General features: G+C 46.9%; 1 protein-coding gene across 6 annotated transcripts; it reads right to left on the bottom strand.

Annotated features, from left to right (window-relative positions):
- Nucleotides 1–849: 849 nt before the first annotated feature.
- On the bottom strand, nt 850–19,146 carry setd1ba (SET domain containing 1B, histone lysine methyltransferase a). Of its 6 annotated transcripts, none has more exons than XM_053848124.1 (18): nt 18,992–19,146; nt 16,134–16,241; nt 13,926–14,077; nt 13,634–13,732; nt 13,151–13,421; nt 12,203–12,324; nt 10,952–12,055; nt 7,828–8,571; nt 7,131–7,304; nt 6,949–7,042; nt 6,609–6,820; nt 6,147–6,540; nt 4,341–5,588; nt 4,103–4,269; nt 3,908–4,033; nt 3,413–3,532; nt 2,157–2,294; nt 850–2,088 (listed from the first exon to the last, which is right to left on the bottom strand). In XM_053848124.1, exons 3-18 carry the CDS (start codon nt 14,061–14,063, stop codon nt 1,915–1,917), a joined length of 5,325 nt encoding a protein of 1,774 aa, XP_053704099.1. In that variant the 5' UTR covers nt 14,064–14,077; nt 16,134–16,241; nt 18,992–19,146; the 3' UTR covers nt 850–1,914. The 6 variants fall into 6 exon arrangements, with proteins under 6 accessions (XP_053704099.1, XP_053704011.1, XP_053704245.1 ...); XM_053848036.1 differs by lacking the exon at nt 18,992–19,146 and adding an exon at nt 16,539–16,883; XM_053848270.1 differs by lacking the exons at nt 16,134–16,241; nt 18,992–19,146 and adding an exon at nt 14,286–16,121 and having other exon boundaries at nt 4,341–5,009; nt 5,469–5,558.
- Between the last annotated feature and the right edge of the window lie 323 nt (nt 19,147–19,469).

The raw sequence follows: 19,469 nt of genomic DNA on the forward strand, positions 1-19,469 counted from the left end.
TCAGCAGATACTTAGGAACAAAGTTCAAGAATCTGTGACAAAGTTGAAGTTGCACCAGGGCTGGATACTTCAACAAGACAACGACCCTAAACACTGCTCCAATTCAACTAAGGCCTTCATGCAGAGGACCAAGTACAACGTTCTGGAATGGCCATCTCAGTCCCCAGACCTGAATATTATTGAAAATCTGTCCACTGAACTGGAGATGTTTTGTAAAGAAGAATGGTCGAAAATACCTTCAACCAGAATCCAGACCCTCATTGGAAGCTATAGGAAGCGTTTAGAGGCTGTTCTTTCTGCAAAAGGAGGATCTACTAAATATTGATGTAATTTTTCTGTTGGGGTGCCCTATAAACTTCATTTCACTTCTCAAATATCACTGTGTTTGTCTGCTATATGATATATTTAACTGAAATTGCTGATCCGAACAACCAATGAAGGAAAATCTTGAAAATGATCAGGGGTGCCCAGACTTTTTCGTACAACTATATATATATATATATATATATATATATATATATATATATATATATATATATATATATATATATATATATATATATATAATACTTCATTTGTATGTACATTTCGCATGTCTTTTGAATAACATGAAATCGTCATAATTCAATCTAAATGACCATTAATACTAATAAAACATTCTTTGCCACAAACCTGATTTTCATTGATTTGCATTGGTTCCATTTGTTTTGTTCTAACAAACCGTCGGAGGGCAGCAGCCTGTTCCTGTCACAGCCTGGCGTCTGTGTCTCTTTTCTCTCACACACGCACACAACCACACACACGCTCCTCGCACTCTCACACCATGACCCAGTCGTGTTTATGGACATATGCAAAATTGCTTTATTTCCAGTTTTCATACATTTGTCATGTAATAAATAGACGTCCGGAGGCGACTTTGGTCTCCTCCTGCGCTGACTCTGCACCTTTTTGTGTTTTCATCTTCACACCGCAAAACAACTTTTCATAGAATTTACAACAGAAATAAAAAAAAAAAAAAAAAACGATGGCAGCTTGACACAAGCTGATTAATCCTGCTACAAGCTCAAAGCTCACTTCATGACTTTACATAGCTCTGTGATCGAGTAGCAAATACCAGGGGACAAAAATATATATTTATATTTTCAGAATATTCACAGTTGCACTATTTACACCTTTTAGCATTACAAAGCAAACAGGCAAGAAAAAACCCAGAGAGAAAAACAACAAGACGTTTCTACAAGAAACAATCTGCGGTAGGGACGCGGGGCCTTCCTGTACATAGTGGAGCTTTAAATAAACCGTCCTCGGACGCGTCCCTGGACACAATTAAATACTCAGTCTTGGATTTTAAAAAAAGGACCGGATGTGTTGAATGAGTTCCCCCTGTGGTGAAGGTTAAAAAAGATCTGCTGTACAAGTTTACAATATCAACAGTGAGGAAATCAAATGACGGTGATGAAGAGGAGGGTGAGGAAGATGAGGAGTCAGAAACAGGTTAATACTTGCGAGAGCTCAGTCGATCGAACCCAAGCGGGGAAACACTGGTGGAATAATACGTGGTCACGTGAGGCCCGAGGGGAGGGGCGGAGCAGGCAGCCTTTGTTTAAAATTCTCGTTTTAAATTCTCATTTTGGCACACAAATACTTTTTTTTGTTTTTTTGTGTCGGACTGGTCGCACTTATGGGCTGTGGCCTGCAGGGGGCAGCACAGGAACGAGAATGATAAATACTTAACGTCACTCTAAAACACTGAAACTCTTGCATGAACGAATGAAGCAGCAAAATCTCGGATCGTTTTGCGAGTCTGACGTTTGTACCAAATGAGAGGCGGGTTCTGGGAAGGGAGCAGCGCTGAAATGTGTCGTGAAAGCACCATAAATCGTAAACAATCTGGAGCAGGTCGGAGACAGCGTCTTAATTCAACGTCCCCCTGCAGTTCTCGGCCCCGCACAGACAAGGGATCTTCTCGTCCTCGATGGGGAACTTGTAGTCGTAGGTGATTTCCTCGTTGACGTTGATGGGCTGCCGGGAGTAGATGACGATCTTCTTCTGTGACTCCACCGTGATCACCTTGGCGTAACAGTTGGGCTGCAGGGAGAGACGGCAGGGGTCAGGACTCAAGCCGCGGCGAGCCCGGCGTGTGACGGCGAGCTTACGTTGCAGCTGTGGTTGATGAAGCGGGCAAAGTTTCCACACTTGGTGGCGTCGATGATGGTGTCGTGGTCCACGCGGAACATGTAGCTGCTGCCGATGCCCTCCTCCTCGTAGCGCTTCTCGCGCATGTCCGCGATCACCTGCAAGTCACAGAGGCTCAGACACCACTCTTCCTCTGCTCACAGTCACCATTTGTGATCTTTGTGAGAGTCGGAATTTAAACTTGTGACAGAGGAGGGTGTCTTTTTATTCCCACCAAACTCACATTATGAGCCTGGAAATATACACGCGATAGGGGGGAGAGAGAGAGTTGATACTTGCCTCCATTCAGATCTACTAAGCCAGAGGTGGCCAACCACTCAGAGGCTCAGAGCCACATTGTTTTACTGTGTCTCTGAAAAGAGCCACATGCTACAAACATGTAAGGTTCACCTGAACAACTGGTCACATGACTTAGCGGCAGTATAGCTGTTAAAGCACATCACTGTGTGTCACAAGGTCGCTGGTTCACATTTGGCGTATGTCTCTTGTGCATATATTTTTAAAATCCATACACTTTACCGTGATCCTCCTGGAAATATGAAGCGACGTAGATAGAAATGTGTGCGCCATTTATTTTACCTATATTTTTTTTTACGTGACTCATGCCACCAATAACATATATAATAAGTATATAACAATCTCATCTTCACTCCACTGAATTAACAGACTTCGCCACCATCAACAATGAATCATAGGGGAAACACATGCCGTACCTTTAGTTTAGGGAATGACAAGGTAAAACATGGAACTAAGTCATTGTTTGACTAAGTCATTGACCGTGCTCCAAGCGCGGCACGGTTTATTGTTTATGTTTCAAAGTTAAATGCAAGTAAAAGTCTTTGACCAACATTTTGACATTAAACCGGAATAGCTCTTACTTTCTTATTTCCTGTATAAACAATCATCTCAACAGCAACTTGACCAAAATAGCATGCGGCTCATTTGTCAAAGAGCCGCATGAAACTGGGGAAAGAGCCGCATGGGTTGTCCAGGCCTGTACTAGACAGCCTTCTAATATTTCTCAGCTTTTCCTTTTAAAATTTTATTTATTATTATTATTATTATTATTATTATTATTATTATTATTATTATTATGTTATTTTCATGATTGCACGTTGTTCCAAAGCACGTTCCTAGTTGTTGGTATCCTCACTGACCATGGCAATAAAGCGGATTCTGATTTAACTTCAAACCAAGCAGCGGTGCCAATTCTCACCTGTCTGATGTTCTGACCCACATACTCAATCACCATGTCGTCGGCAGCGATGGGCTCCAGGGCGAACAGACCCCAGTCGTGGATGTGCGACTTGCAGAATCGAATCCTCTTCTTTCGGAACTAAAGAACGGGCGGAATACCAGGATCAGTCACGTTCAGACAGGTCACCTGTGGCGCCCCAGAACTGGCATCGTGAAAGCAATATCCATCCACTGGAGCTTAATATATAAGTAGCATCTGTTTCTGCCAATAGCAATAGTGGTGCATTATACTTTATTGACAACCCTCCTGTCGCTTTATAAGATCAGTTGAGTGAACTCTTTGAGTTACTTATCTTTTGTAGATGATGTAGTAGCTCCAAAAATATTAATTTGAGACCAGAACAAACACATATGTGCAGAAAAAGTCAGGGTGCTATCCTCCATGGCACCACTAGATGTCTCTGGAGTCCAGTGAATATCTATCACAGCGAGTCAGTTAAGCACGGCGCATCACCTTCAGCTGGTTAAACTTCAGAAGGTCACTGTCGCAGGCGAACGAGGACAACAAGCGTCGCTGCTCCGATCTGCGCTCCGAACCGGCTCGAGAGGAGACTTGGACTTGAGCAGGAATGCTCATACCCTGCGGGGAGACGGGTTGGTTGGCGTCAGGCAGGCGATTCTCAAACATGGACGACGACGACGAACTCACCTGAGTGTCGACTGGCGGCTCCTCCGACAGCAGCCTGGTGCTCTGCAGATACTTGATCTTGTCCTTCTTGTCGATTTTGTAGTATCCCTCGCTCCTGGCACAGCCGGTCATGTGATCCCTCATTCCATCATCCCTCCTCTTCTTCTTGACAGCCGGGGTGTTGGTAGGTGCAGGGGAGTCAAGGACAAGACCACAGACGGACCAGAAGTGCTGCTCAATGGCAACGTGTAAAGGATATGAGGATGGTTGACCCAGAGCGTGTCGTTGAGCCAGTCGTAGCCGTTGTCCTGCTGCAGCATTTTGTCGTAGGTGATCTGGAGGAGGCGGATGTCCTCCTCGTCGATGCCTTCGTTCCAGATGTCGTACAGAATGGTCATCTCCTGGAACTCGCTCCGTGAGCTGAAGTAGGAGCGTGGCGGCGTGGTGACGGGAGACAGGCTGTCCAGCAGCAGCTCCTCCCAGCTGCGCCGCGTCCTGCGCGCGGGCTTCGCCGGAGGCTCGTCTTCGTAGCACAGGAAGCCATCTTCAGCGGGCAAGACTGTTTGAGCCTCCTCCTTGACTGAACCAAAGTCCAAACCTGAGTGATCCGGAGACTTACCAGACATCCTCTGAACGGCCACATCCGGGTGCGTAATGTCGGATGTGGGTTCAGCTTTAATGTCCAAAGACTCGGCGGAGACGATCGGCGGCTTTTTGCCTTTGGATCGTCCCGCTTTCTTCTTGGAAGAGATGCCGTCCAGTGACCTCGGCGCTTCCGCCTCTAACCCAGAGGGTAGCTCAGATCCTCTGGCTGTGTGCTCCTTGCTGGGCGGCAGGATCTGACTAGGCACGGTGCTGATAGGTGGCTCCTTAAACAGTGGTCTTTCGTCCAGACTCTCCGAGGAGACTTTCCTATTAAGAGCCAGCGCTGCGGGATCAGGGAAGACAGGCGTGAAAGTCAAGTCTCGACCTGGAGTTCGGGGGACTCCAGCACTAAGAACAGGAGACTGAGCGGGGTAGGAAAACGGACTACCAGGAATGTGAGGGGAGCTAAGCAAAAGGCTGCTGCCCGACAGCGGCGCATCGCCGCCGGGTGTGATGGGCATAGTGTCCGTGCTCTGAGACTTGCCCAGGCTCCGGGCCCGCTCCAGGAGGTCTCTGCCAGGTGTGCGAGGGATGTCCTCATCGGTGGGGAGTCGGGAGCGCTGGACGATGTCAGGAAGAGGACCGGGAGGCGGATGAAGGAGGGAGCGGCCTTCTAATGCCGGGCGTGTCCCGAGGGGGAGGTGCATTACAGTGGAACTTTTGGGAACTGGCGTTTTCGGCTCTAAGTGGGACGGGGCTAAGCGACCAGGGGTGACAGGTACGTCTTCTGGCTCTGCTTTACCTTTGCTTCTGGTTTCCTGGTCACTGTCCAGCTGCACACCTGTTGGGGTTGGCGGCCGGACGCTGGCGAGGTGCGGTTCTGTCTTCACAACTGGAATGACACCAATGTCCTGGTCTTTGACTGGAGACACACATGTAGAACCATACGTGAGTTGACTTCCTGTTTGCATTTTATCAATCAGCTTTCATTGAGCGTATCATTCCTCTGTCAAATCCTTTCAATCTTTCAGTTCAAAATGCATCTGTACTTATAATTTCTTCTAAATTCTTCTTCTTTCTCTTTCGGCTTCTCCCTTGAGAGGTGGCTACAGCAGATCATCTTCCTCCACTTCACCCTGTCCTCTGCTTCCTCTTCTCTCAAACCTCATGTCCTCCTTCACCACCTCCATCAATCTCCTCTTTGGCCTTCCTCTCCACCTTCTGCCTGGCAGTTCCAACCTCAACATCTTCCTACCAATGTACTGGCTCTCTCTCCTCTGTACATGTCCAAACCATCTCAATCTGGCCTCTCTGACTCTGTCTAAGAAGACTAAGAAGAAGATGATATCATTTCAACTGAACATAGCAACATATTTCTTCATTTCAAATGTGTCGGAAACGTTTGCAGTGCTCCTGGTTGACGTTCATTGAGACCTGTGCTGTGCTGGAGCTACATGATACATGATATAAAGGGTCTCACCTTTAGGTGACGGGGGCATGAAGTCCTCCGCTTGGTCCTCCTCAGGACTCGGAGGTCTGTGTCTGCGGCTCAGCTTGTCCTCTGTGTCAACTGACTCAGCAGCAGGACTGGAGGGTCTGGACTCTGCGGCTGTCTCCTCTTCGTCATCAGAAGAAGACGAGGAAGAAGAGGACGACGTCGATGACTTGGCCACCTTATCTCCACTCGCTGCATCCTCGTCTTCATTGTCTTCATCATCCGAGCTCATCTCATACTCCGAGGAGCTTGAGCTCTCCGACGAGGAGTCCGAACTGGAAGATGAGGAACTTCGCGCCTCGTCCGACGAATCGGATGAATCGCTGTCGCTCGATGACTCTCTCTCACCTTCCTCCTCATCATCATCATCATCGTCACTCTGAAAAACGGTGGCTCCGTTAAGAAAGAGGAAGCAGCATCTCTGTGAGGCTTGGGCTCAACACATACTTTGCTGGATGACAGACGTTCCGTCGCCTCCGCTACCTGTGCATCCTCATCCCGGTCACATGAGGACGACTCCTCTTTCTCCGACGCTTCAGCCACCTCCTCTCCCTCGCTGTCCAGCGCAGGAGGCCGCGAGTGTCGCCGCTTGGCCAGCGCGCCCTCACTGTCCAGCTTGGCATCATCAAGAGGCAGCTCAGCTGGATCCCGATCCCGATCTGAAAACATCGTATCCACATCTCAACGTCCACCAGTTCACATGAATAGCAGAACTTTGACCGTTTTCAGTCAACATTTTTCCAACCGCCTCAGCAGGAATCCAACCATTTGTTCAAGCCAACGATACCTTCGTCCTCCAGTTCATCATCCACTGGTGTTGACGGTCGCGCTCGCTTGCTCTCTCCCGGTGTGGCAGCCTCCGGTGGACCCTTCCTCTTCACCTGCGCCACATGCAAATGTTTGAGCCGCATCAGGCAAAACACAGCTGCGCTAATTTGCCGTTTCAAAATGCAAACAAGACAATCTCACCTTGAAAGATGGCAAGCGAATGGCTCCCCGCAGCCCAATCCCCAGACCCATGCCTTCATAGCCCAGGCTCTCGCCCTTGTGCGAGTTCTCCAGCAGACTCCAGCTCATAGTCTCCTTCGGTTTGGGCCTTTCTTCATCCTTCCCTTCGGCACCTTTCACTGGTGTGAGCGTCGCCTGAATAAAGGACAGACTTTATACATTTCTGATCACTGGAAACTACCAGAATGACAGCTACTTCACTTTCAGCAGACTTTTCCCACACAAAATACAGAAGGCTGCATCTGTCTTGCTTTCCCATAAACAAGGAGGTGGTCACACAAATACACAGGGATAACAAAAAACAAACAAGGACCAGGGCTGCAACATTTGATCCACAGAAAAAGGCAGAACACCAAGCAAATAGAATGTAGCGACTCATCTGTGCTTCAGAGGAGAGCAGAGAGAGCGGTTAAATGGTTTGAAAAAAAGGTGTGAAAGAAAAAAAGCAGAGCAACAAAGCATTCTCTTTGCAAATGTATCCATTTTTGATGCAAGACTGACTTTTATCTTATTAGCAAGTGAGCATTGAAGACCAATTTTCCACCCAGACGAAGCGTGGACCTTCAACTATCAACAAACTATTCCTCAGCTTAGTCATTCTCTCCTAGTCCACTGCCACTCTTAAAGTTGGAATGAAATACAACTGAGAAAGACTTGCCTTTGCAGAGTGCTCCTTCTTTTCCCACCACTCGTCGAAGGCCCTGAAAGCCACCACCTCCACCATCTTCCTGTTGAGGTCTCTCTTCATGATGGCCTTCAGTTCCTGGACAATGACCTGCAGAACTCCATCCACTGTGGCTTTATGAGGGTCGTCTTTTTTAGTGTCGTATCCAGGTGGGGGAACTGCAGGGTTGAACTCTGGCATGCTGGGGTGCTGCCACTGTTGTCCAGGCACCCCAGTGCCAACTGAAGCCCCCATGGACATATGCGGGTAAGGCCCGGGAAATGGACCTGATGCAGTACCGTCCATAAAAGGGGGATAGGGATAAGGGCCCCTGGTCTGAGCCATGCGACTCAACATCTGCTGCTGCATCTGAAATGACATGGGGACTGTGCTCCACTGTTCCCACCGCAGGCAGGTCATGAGGTCCATTTGTACCATAGGGATCATGCTGGGCGGGTAGTGGCCCATGTGTGGCAGCATGTGGTGGGGGACGCCAGGGTGGCCTGCCAGGTGGGGATGTCCAGGGACAGCAGAATGTGTGGCGAGGTGATGATGGGATAGTGGGAAGCCGCCCGGGTGTGCCAGGTGGGCGTAGCCAGGATGAGTCAGGGTCATGGTCTGCATAGGGGACACTGCAGAGTTCACGACGATGCCTTTGCTACAGTCCCCGCTGGTGATGGGAGTCCCCGGCATCTCGTCCTCAGAAATTTCCATGTCTTCTCCAGAAGACTGATGACTCTGTTAAAAAAAAAAACAAAAAAAACAGAAGAGGTAAGTTTAAAAGCACTTGCTGCCGTGTTACTCATCACTGACTTCACTGTGGTAAAGGCTTCGGAGCAGGTTTTCCTCGACTTTTCACGCTTTCTTTACATGATTTGCCACTTTTCTCACCATGAACTTACAGAACTGAGAAAGATGTCAATCCCGAACCTGCCTGAAATCACTGCACTCCGTTACGGAGACTTCATTAATTCTAACACTCTCTGATGGAGCCATCTTCCAGCCCCACCTCTAATCTCAGGACCTTTTTTCTTCTCTTCCGAACAGCTTGTACATTCTAAACTGACTCATGTCATGGACGCGAAACCGGTCTAGAAATTCCCACTGTAAGTCAACTTTGCTGTCCTTTAAAGCCCCCCAATCCAAAACTAGTGTTGTTCCAGATTTAACATTTTGAGTCACAACCTCAGAGAAATCACACCTTTCTCTTTAACCAGAAAATGCACCAGCGAGAAGTCACGTTTTAAAGTAAATCAGTGGGAAAGACGACACTCTATAAAGAGGCATAGGGGCCAGTACTGTTGGAGCAGAGCAATAAAAGGGTCTCACAGTGGAGGGGGCAGGTGCTGCTGCTCGCCCTTCATCACAGGACACACATGCTGTAGCAATAATGCTTACAGCTCCAATTAACCTTTGGGCAGGTGGGAAAGATCCCAACAAATGCCAGTGACCATTGAACATGCTCAACACACATCGCAAAATCCTGATCTTGAACACCTGTGTGTCACTTTGTGGTGCGTGTGAGAAGGACAGCATTTTCACTCACTAGGAAACAGATCACCACTATTCACTGTCATTCAATTTATTATTTATATACTTTATCATTATCTATTTATTTACATAGCGTTACTTATATTTTATTAATTTTGTCATGATGTTTGTTTATATATTATGGGCATTTATTTATTTGTCTTGTGCTGTTTGATAGCCTTTTTTTTTGCTGATGCTTTGGTGTATACAGTGTCTTTGTTGTCACTGACTTCCGTGAAACGACCATCATAACAATTTCAGATTACAATCTTAAGAACAAGTAATCAATTACTCTAGGACCAAAGTTTAGTGTACAGACAGCCAGTCAAACCCAACAACCCCAACATCAGGTGAACATGCCTCTAAGCTATTGGGACATGCGTTGCTACTAAACACAAATCTAAAAACTCAACAGACTTCATTAAAATGAAAGAAGAAAAAAAAAGCAAAAGTAATGCCTTTCTGAACAAGATGCCTGATACACCTGTGGAAGGGTCGGATTGAGCGAACGCAGCCAGGGAGTGGTGCTAGTAGACAGATGACCTGTTTTGCAGTGTTTGCTTTGTGATAACTTGAAATGTGATCCACACTCTGTCGCAGCCAATCACAGCAGAGAGGCTTTGCACAACCAGGAAGTGCTTTTCTGAATGAGGCCAACTGCCAAAGTGTGTTTTCCTCTAATGGACGTGAAAAAGGAAACTTATGCGTTTCACCGCTTGCACGCTAAAAGACATTTAAGACTGGACTATGATGAGGACAAAACGGAATGGACATTTACCACTAGATATAACCTGTATCTGATCTCACTTCCTGTGTGTCATTTGTGAAAAAGCTGTGAGTAAACATCAGACACATGTAACAACAAAGGACAAGAGGAAATAAGAACTTGGGCAGTCGTGACATGGGGCGACTTTCACTGTTTAACTCCAAGTAAACTTTAATGTTTAAATACATGTATTTGGAAGCCCAGACTGAATGCAGTAACTTGTATTAATCTTATGCAGCACACAAAAGAATACAACAGAATTAATATAAATGTAACGTGCACCAAAACTTAGATGCATTTCATGTCGCTATTGTGACCCACGACGAGAACACGGTCCACACTTAGACGGGTTGTTTTTCTGGAGATGAGAAGTGTCTGTTGCGACACTCATGTTCTAGTCTTGAGCTGTCGAATAAATACATATTTTCAATGTTTAATGTATTGGCCAGTGGCACGATTGACTTAGCCACCCCGGGCTCTATTGCAGAGGTCTCAAATTGATCCACAAAAGAGCTGCGGTAGGTGCAGGATTTTGTCCCAACCAAACCAGCGCATGCAGGTTAACCAATCAGGAGTCAGCAGGGATAAACCCCACCAGAATCGATTACGGTCTTTGGACAAGTGATTGGTGAAAAGGTGATTGGTCCACTGTGGCCCTGGTCAAAAGATTGCTGATTTTCTTATATTTTGTTCAGTTATGTTGGACATCCAAATAGTAGCAGGTGGATAAGAGCAGTTTTCTGAAGACCAAGCCAGTAGAACTAGATGAGTGATGTGACAGTAGCCAGGATTATAATGTCAGTATACCAAGATGCAACTCACCATCTCCATCTTGTCTGTGGGACTGTGGACCTGATTGTGTCCATCTCTGAGGTCGCTGTTGCTTTTCTTGTCAAGAGTGGGCGAGCCCACCCTCTTTAACAGGGAGGCAGTCCCCCGGACTGGATCTTCATCTTCAGACTCCGGCAGTGGTGTCGGGCTAATGTCTTCCAAACCAGTGCTAGAAGGTCGAGAATTTTGCAAGCTACCTTGTGACCCACCTGTGTAAGGCGGAACTGGGGACAGCTGAGATGACGAGGAGGAAATCGGACTTCCCTCCATCTGTACCTCTGTGTCCGAGTCTCGTTCTGCCAGGAACGGCAACAGTTTTGTTCGTTTTTCCTTGAGGAGCATTTCAATGCGGGAATCCAGACTATTGCGCTCCGGATCTAATGTGGGAGAACCAGGCGAGGGACAGTGTTCTGGGGTTTGGGGAGGAGGAGTAGTGGGTTGTGGTACAGGCTCTGGAGGGGGCTCTGGTATTGGAGGAGTCTCTGGTCTGTCCTTAGGAGGCATAAAATCAGGAGCAGCAGCCAGGGGCGGCTGAGGTGGCCGGAGGTAATCGCTCTCCCTTTGAGCAGGATGATGGTAGGCAGGGTCCGAAGTGGGAAAAGCAGGGGGCAGAGGTGGTTGGTAGGGTGAAAAGGCAGACTTGAAGTTTGGCGTTGCAGGAGGGGGGGCAGCGTAATTGAAGGATGGTGTGGAAGGAGGAGGTTCAGGCGGTGTGAGCTGATGCTGTTTAAAGGCAGTCTGCTCTGACGTCGTCCCACGAAACATGTTGCTGCGGTATTGCGGTCGCTCGGGTCTTCGGTTGTACGCGTCCTGAAACTTGCTCTCATGGCGTCGGGATTTGTACGATCCTGAGCTCTCAGGCCGGCTCGACTGGTACGCGGGTGTAGACTGCCGACTGGAGTAGTTAGAGTCTTGAGAAAAGGGGGTTCCAGTCTGTCGAGGGGTGTGAGGCGTTCCCTGGGACTGTGGGGTGTCCTGCCTTATGCTGGAGTAGCCGGTCTCCAGGGACAGCGGCGTGTTGGAACTGCTGGGTGGTACGGCGGCTCCGGTGGCAGACAAACTGCTCTCAGACAATCTGCGGATGGGCTCGCACGCCTATGAGAAAAGATGTCAGATTGGAAACATGGTTTTATATGAGATTTTGGGGGGGAAAATGTAGCAATGTTGCATAGAGAATGACTCATACATAGAGAGACAACTAATGTTCAAGTAAAGAGGCTGCAACAAACAGCTGTGAATTACCAGTAAAGCCTCCGCTAGTCTTCGAGGAGACACCTCTCGGGGTGCCTCACCACCAACAGGGAGGGTCCGCGGAGTGTAGCTGCCATTCATCAGAAGCTGGAAGTACCTGAGTCGGTTCTCACCTGAGCAAAAACGTAACAACTGATTTGTAATGGAAGTGTACAATTATGGCCAATAACACATACAACAGAAATAAGAGATTTACACTTTAAATAACATTATAAATGAGACAAAATCATGTCTGCTGAAATCTGACTGGATCCAACAAAGTTTGTACTTCTCCTTTTCTTCTATTTGGGTTCAAATGACAGCACATTGCTTCAGTAGCATTTACTCAAAACATTTGTAATGAGAAAAGCCGAGTCAGGAGACAACCCATTCCCTATCTTCAGTTGCAGGTCATAAAGTCAGGGTCAGTTCGGGGTTCTCCAAAAACCAGCAACAGATAAGCAATACTAGCACACACGATACACGATTACCATCAAATAAAAACAGGCCGTGGTTGAATGATTAGTAAAGACAATATGATAGTCATGATCAAGGATTTCATATAAAAGCGAATTTGTACTCAGTGATGTTGAGAATGCTTCACATGCAGAACTATGGAGAAATGTCCTGATCTAACAGGAACCAAGGAAAAGATCCGAAAACAAAAAGAATAGGAATAAGTAGAACAATTGAAGTCCTTATTTCACCTCCCAGCGCAGACAGGTGCATGTGTTTGGCTGCTAAACTGAAACTAGGCACAGAGGGAAAAGTAATCACCCTTAGCTGTCCTTGTGGGATCCAGCAAACGTTCAATCAAATTCAATTAACACGTTTCTAAGCAACTTGTTTATGTGTCATGTTGCTGTCAAGCATCCGTGACACGAGACAACAACGTGCAGAATGAGAAAGTGCATCGTAGTTCCAGCAGTCACGTGATTCATTCTGAATCAGCGTGTTTACCTTTTGGGTCCAGCTCCACGTGGATGATGTTTCCCATAACAGACGTGTTGTGCAGTGACTGCACCGCCACTTTAGCTGCTTTGACGTTCTCAAAAACAACTTTCGCGATCCCCAAGTGCTTTTTATTCTTCGGATTATAAACAATCTCCACCTCCTCGATGTCTCCGAATTTTTTGCACATGTCGGTAAGAAATCCTTCCCTGATGTTGTCGTTGAGTCGAGCGAACGTCACTTCTTTGGGGGGAACCGAACCGATGTAGAACTCGTCGATCTGAGGGAAGAAAGGGAGGGAAGTTAGATTCGCTGCACACTACTACAAAGGAGTGGAGTTTGCACCGACTTTTCAAATGAATGAGATCGCAAAGACACGAGCAGCGACAGCTTTCTTTCAAATAGTGATCATGAGTTAGGGGGTGTGTCTGGAAGTTCTGACAGCCCCTCGGTTCCACACGCTGTCAGAACCACTCAGCCATAAGTTGATACCTTGAATTTCGGCACGGGCAAGTCCGTTTCCTTATACTTGGTCCAGAGCCGACCGATTCGCGGGTCCCGAACCAGGTCCACCGGTGGTATCCCCGGGTTCTGCGTAGGGAGAAAGGCGATAGGTTTCTGTGGCTCATATCTCGCACACTCCACTCATTATGGTGGGATTTCGAAGGTATTGGAACTGATGTCCAGCTTATGCTTAACAACGTCCGGGTATCGCCGCGTATCGCAGCATGGAGACCGGCGACCGAGTGACGGTCGGAAGCGATCCCCGCAGCAGGGGACTTACAGGCGTGCTGAAAGTGTGTCCATCGTAGCGATAGACTTTGTGCGATCCTTTCTTCAGCGCCGGGTCGATGATCAACTTGTAACTTCTCCAGTGGTGATTCCGCTTATCCGCCGAGCCGCAGCCGGGATGAGTGTCCATGCCGTTCGCCAGACCTGGAACGACAGGCAGCAGCGACACGGAGAGAGGAGCTGGCGTGAGTCAACGCTTCCAGCGGCCCCGTCAATAGCCTCCGACACTTTCAAACAAGCACACCAGCACACATGCATGACTTTGCTGGTGAAAGAGAGCGACATGTCTGTCACAGTGAGGGGCAAACAGGCACTGGGAGAGCTGGAGAAAGAGGAAAAAGAACAAGCTTACTTGAACTCTGCTTTCTGCCATGGTCTTCGTTCAATTTGTTCCTCTCTCCCGGCTTGGACATGATTCAGCCGATCGAGGGATTCTTTCATGAATCGGTGGAAATATAAAATCGCCTTCCTTACGCCGCTCACATTACATGGTTAAGCTTGAAGAATACTGCCTCCTTTTTCTGCGAGAGCCAACACATATTGTGTGCCTGCTCTGTAGCTTCTGTCTCTCCCACAATACACCGCTAGGCTTGCCCGTCTTTCTGCTCAACCGCACTTTCGTCACAAAACGGTTCTTCTCGTTTACCAAGAATCCGTACGTCGACACGTCACTGCTCTTGAAATTTTAAGTAAACATGACACTGAAACTACATATGATTTTTCAAACTCGATGAATGATGTATTTTGAGACCAAATATGTATATGTGGAATCGGCTGTTTGCATTTACCTAACTGACAAACAGTGACTGTACATGGAGGGAATAAATATACTCCACATATTTAACGAATTAATGCCATAAAATGTTTAATAATCTGTAAACATATACCTAAAACCTCATTTCCCATTCATGTATGTATTAATGTATTCGGGCTCATTTAATTACACACATAGACGAGTGTACGCCGATCGCTGTTTTTAGATCATAAGCGTATCTAATAACAATACGCGTCGGTCAGAGAAGCATCGGAAACTATCTGCACTTCCTCGTTACAATAATGTAAATAAATCCCTTCGACTGTGAACTAAAATAGTGCCAAACCGCCGTTCATTTCTAGTTTTTACGAACATTCTTTAAATCGCCCTATTTTGAGGTTTTGCGTGTAATTTGAAAGGCAAGGATAAACGCGTTTTTGTCTGAAATTGTTGGTGTTTTTGCAGTGGTCGGGCATTTGGCTGGTTAACAGCAGCAGCTCGGCGGACCAATCAGCGCGCAGGCGGCAGAGGAGCCGACTGCTATTAGAGGCGCGGCGCAGGACTCGCTCACCACAGAGCAGAGACAGGGGCCGTGAGCTCGGCAGCCATTTTCCTTAGCACAGGACTGAATGGCCTAAATGGGGTTTCCTTTGTTCCAAAGGGATCTTACACTTGATTTCCTCACCTCTCACGGACTATATAAATCTATGATTGCTCCTTTGAAAGGATTGAGAAGAAGGAAGAGAATGTGCTGGATGTAACACTCTGACATTTTGAGCCTTTTTTTTCCTCCTCTGCCTGGAATTTGTCTCAACTAGGTCACGGCACAACCATATATAATATGTAAAAGTGAAGAAAACAAAAAGGTGCTGAATAAACAGCTGAGGTGATGTTAGAGAGGTGGAGGGATACAGATACAGTCACAAAAGTGTTATTCCAATGGCTCTTGTGGCCTTGTAGGTAGAGAAGTAAGTCCAAATCTTTTTATAATACATTTTGCAATTTGATGTGAATACAGGCATGCAGTATTTGTTATTAAACATTGTTTGGTGTTTCAATTAACTATTAGTTTTTGTGTTTTATTGTACTGTGTTCACTGGTGTGGTGACGTGACTACAGGATTACTGTTTAAGATGAATCTGCCTTTTATTTCATGTATGTCAATGGTGAGATTTCCATCACGTTTTGAGTGACTGCTCATTCACTTTGATTAATGGCTCTCCACACCAGTATTTCTTACAGCTCTCTCTGATGCCTTCAAGTGTGGTGGCACCTTCAGGCACGTTGGATGTGCTTATTCTGAATGTTTTCTAAATTGCTTGACCGTGCCACAAGGTGACATTGAAATCAAGGCCGCCACAGGTAATAATGAAATTATTTATTCACAAATTCTTTGACAAATGATTTACATTACACGATTGGAGGGAAATATGTAAAAGTATTTACCTCAATGCTTTTGTTATACGCAGTCAACAGGCCTGAAATCCAAGTTAGGACTGTTTCCGAGTCCATCGTCAGATCTTCTAATATTGTCCTAAGCAAGAAGTGGGTCTCCTGCCAAGGAAGGAATCCATTAGTACTAAAAATGAACCTCATTTTTTTTATTGATCCAAGATTGCTGTTGCCTTTGAGCAGTCAGTATGAATCTTCAAGCACCATCTGTCAGGGCAAATATGCAAAATATGTGCTCTGACACGACTCGAGCAAGTCCTCTCACAATGTGTCACTATGGAGACTTCTATTTCGACGGTTAATAAAAATATAGATGTAAGAGTCGGTTGAAGGACACACATGGACAACAACAACAGCACAATTCGTTTTTTCACTTAGACATTTATACTGTGAACTTACAGTTCAAAACATGTAATCCAAGTCTGAAACGTGCTTTATAAAAGAGGATTCTCGTATTTTCATGGCTCCCTTTTGTCCAGACTTGTTGGGTGGTGTTGCACACTAGACCTGCTCAGTGTTTCTCTGCTCTTCTCTCACTCAAAATGGCTCCTTCTCACACACACACACACACAAAGGAGGGACTGAGCTGTGAAATGTTGCTGCGCCACAACAGGGTGAGGTCATGTCAACGCCTCGAAAAACACGCGAGCCTCAGTGGGCAAATCGCGGCATGACATCGCACCATACTCCACATTTTGACGAGCGCCACATCGAAGGTTCAGAAGGAGAGTTTTGAACGTCGCATGAGACGTGGGGATAAGCAACGCAGCAGCAAGAGAGCAGAGGCGGGGAGGACGGATCTGCCGTCTCTCCTCGCGCCACTGGACGGTTGCCATGGCAGCCTGAGCGAACCGCGGCTCCCCCACACTACCATATATGGTCATGTGGAATGCAGCCCTGCTCCGTGTCAGTGCAATAGATGAACGGCTGTGCTTCGGCTCGATGTTGTCTCCTGCCGCAGGCCGGACCACACCAACTTGTCTCCGTTAAATCGGATCAAACTGAAGACGGTGGATCTTTGTCGGAGGAGACTTGTATTGTACAGTGCGCCACCGTTTTTTTGCTTGATGAGGACGATGTAGTCGCGGAAGAGCTCGGTGAACACCAGCGAGGCCCTGCTTTTTCTTGCGCTTCACGTCCCCACGCGGGTGACTCCGCCATTGACGGGTCAAGAGGGCGTTGATATCACCTCCCTCTCTCAAACGTCGTGTGTCACCCCAACCCATCCCGACTGGGCTGCGAAGAAAGTATGAAGGGTGAAAATTGACACGTCTCTTGGTTCACCTCCGTCAGATGGGTTATTTATAGGCCCTCAAACACACCCTGGTGTGCTGCGCGCTCGAGATCGCTCGCTGACATTCTGGAATATTCCACACACAGGACTGACCTGCAGGACCGCTGGTTCACCACAGGGAAACGCGTTCGAGTCTTATTTGTTCACTGCCGTGACAAGCAACCGCTTAGACAGATGCATGACAGGGTTTGGCAACTTATATCAGCCAGCTCTTAAGTGCTGTGTGGATATGGATCGAAAAGGCAGGAATTTAATGTGACATAACTGTCCCTGATCATCTCAGAGCTCCACCAGGTATCTGATGGTTTCAGGGTTGGGAATCTGAACATGGTGATGCCATTTTTAGCCTGGGACACGGATCATTCTCTGCCTTTTACTCCTTGTCTCATTCCTGTTTCCTAAGGTTTTTAAAAATAAATCTGATGCAAGATTGATGATTGTCGTGATGGTTTGTTGATGTTGAAGCCTGTCATGTTTAAATCGTGTTATTTAGGCAGCAGGTTCAGCATTTTACCAACTTAATCCTTAAAGCCTTAATCTCCTTATCCAGTTCCACGACGTGTTTGCATGTTGTCAGTATGGTAGTACTTGCTTATAACGGTACAATGCTTTCACTAGAGTATTTATTGCCCTTTGTCTTGATACACGTGTAAATCTATTTGTGCATGAGCAGATCATTTTCGTCAAGACAGCCGTGCTTTTGTTGATAAATGCATCAGCGTACACTGAAAGGAAAGGTCTTTTTTTAGCCATAGACCACTCACACTAATCTTCACAAACACTGTCTTCCGCCTTCCCGATCACGAGTTTATATTTACTGCCTCTTCAAGTCATCAGCAGACACTTTCTCTGGAATGTCGGGTGATAAGACATTGGGATGAGCAGCAGAGAGAGAGAGAGATAGAGAGAGGGAGAGACAGTATTTGGACCTGATGGCCCCCTCCCCACTAAGTGATGTCACTGCTGTATTCAGCCATACAGACTTTAACAGAAAAATGAATGGCTCCTCATTGGCAACTACTATTTGGTTTTCATTCACGCCAAACAGACCACAGTCTTTTTTTTCCAGAAGCATAAGATCATCCTGAGAAAGCCCGCTACGCCTCTGTATTTCTCTGATCCGGAACATGTGAGCGTGGCTCTGTTTTACCAGGAGGGTCAGGTCATGGGTCCCATCCCAACACTTGGTGGATTTACTGCAGGGAAAGGAACACGCTAATAATCATCTGCTGTTCTGTTCTATGATGACCTCACAAAGTATGTTCTTTTCAGCATTTTGACTGGAGACACACGCACCCTTTGTTTGACATAAACACACATAAACGTTATCGGCGTTGATCATATTTTCGGCAACAGCGTAGTACTGTAGAGCCATCATAAACATGCATAAACAAACAAAACATGACGCTCTCAGTCTGAAACATATCAGCCAGGAGCCTGTTAAAAATCACACGCCCATGCTTCGTTGAGCCCTCTGCAGACTCTAAACCCGGTTCATCCAGTTCCTCCTGAATTCTCATCTCCCGCAGGTCATCACCATCTGAGTTTGTTGGCTCACCTCTCACTTGCTTCTCATTCTGGCCAAGAGCTCGCCGCTCAAATGGCAATAGCAACACAGATTTGGGGGGCCTTCAGTGAGGCCACGCACTCTGGTCCCCAGTATCCAGCGGACAACATCCCCTGCTCATACACACCCCAACGCTGGAACAACTCTCTGGTGTGACAGCATTAGACAGCTGTAAACTAGGTCACAGAAGTAGCGTTGCTCCTGCTAGTTTTTGGTTTGATTAAAGTCGTGCTCAAATGTTATTCTCCTTTGTTGAGACATACATTTTTGTTCTTGTTTGTTCATGTTTGTGTGTGTTTCCTGCAAGCGCTCAGGTTTTCTCTCACAGTCCACAAACGCTCTGCGTGTCCCCACTTAGCTGGGATCGTCTCAGGCCCCCACAACCCCATTTAGACAATAAGTAGCAGGAAACGGATGGATGCTCCTGTATACAGTATGTGAGGGTGGTTCTCGAGGAAGAGAAACCTAG

Source organism: Synchiropus splendidus, chromosome 1 (genome assembly GCF_027744825.2).
Source record: "Synchiropus splendidus isolate RoL2022-P1 chromosome 1, RoL_Sspl_1.0, whole genome shotgun sequence".
NCBI classification, from domain to species: Eukaryota; Metazoa; Chordata; class Actinopteri; order Syngnathiformes; family Callionymidae; genus Synchiropus; species Synchiropus splendidus.

Bases quoted from the DNA above. Each gene is read 5' to 3' on its own strand.
- setd1ba (XM_053847870.1), bottom strand. From the start codon at position 14,346: ATGTCCAAGCCGGGAGAGAGGAACAAATTGAACGAAGACCATGGCAGA. The intron at 13,422-13,633 runs GTATCAACTTAT...TTCTTCCCTCAG, and splicing joins TGCCCGTGCCGAAATTCAAG to ATCGACGAGTTCTACATCGG. The intron at 12,325-13,150 runs GTAAACACGCTG...GTTTTTGCTCAG, and splicing joins CGTGGAGCTGGACCCAAAAG to GTGAGAACCGACTCAGGTAC.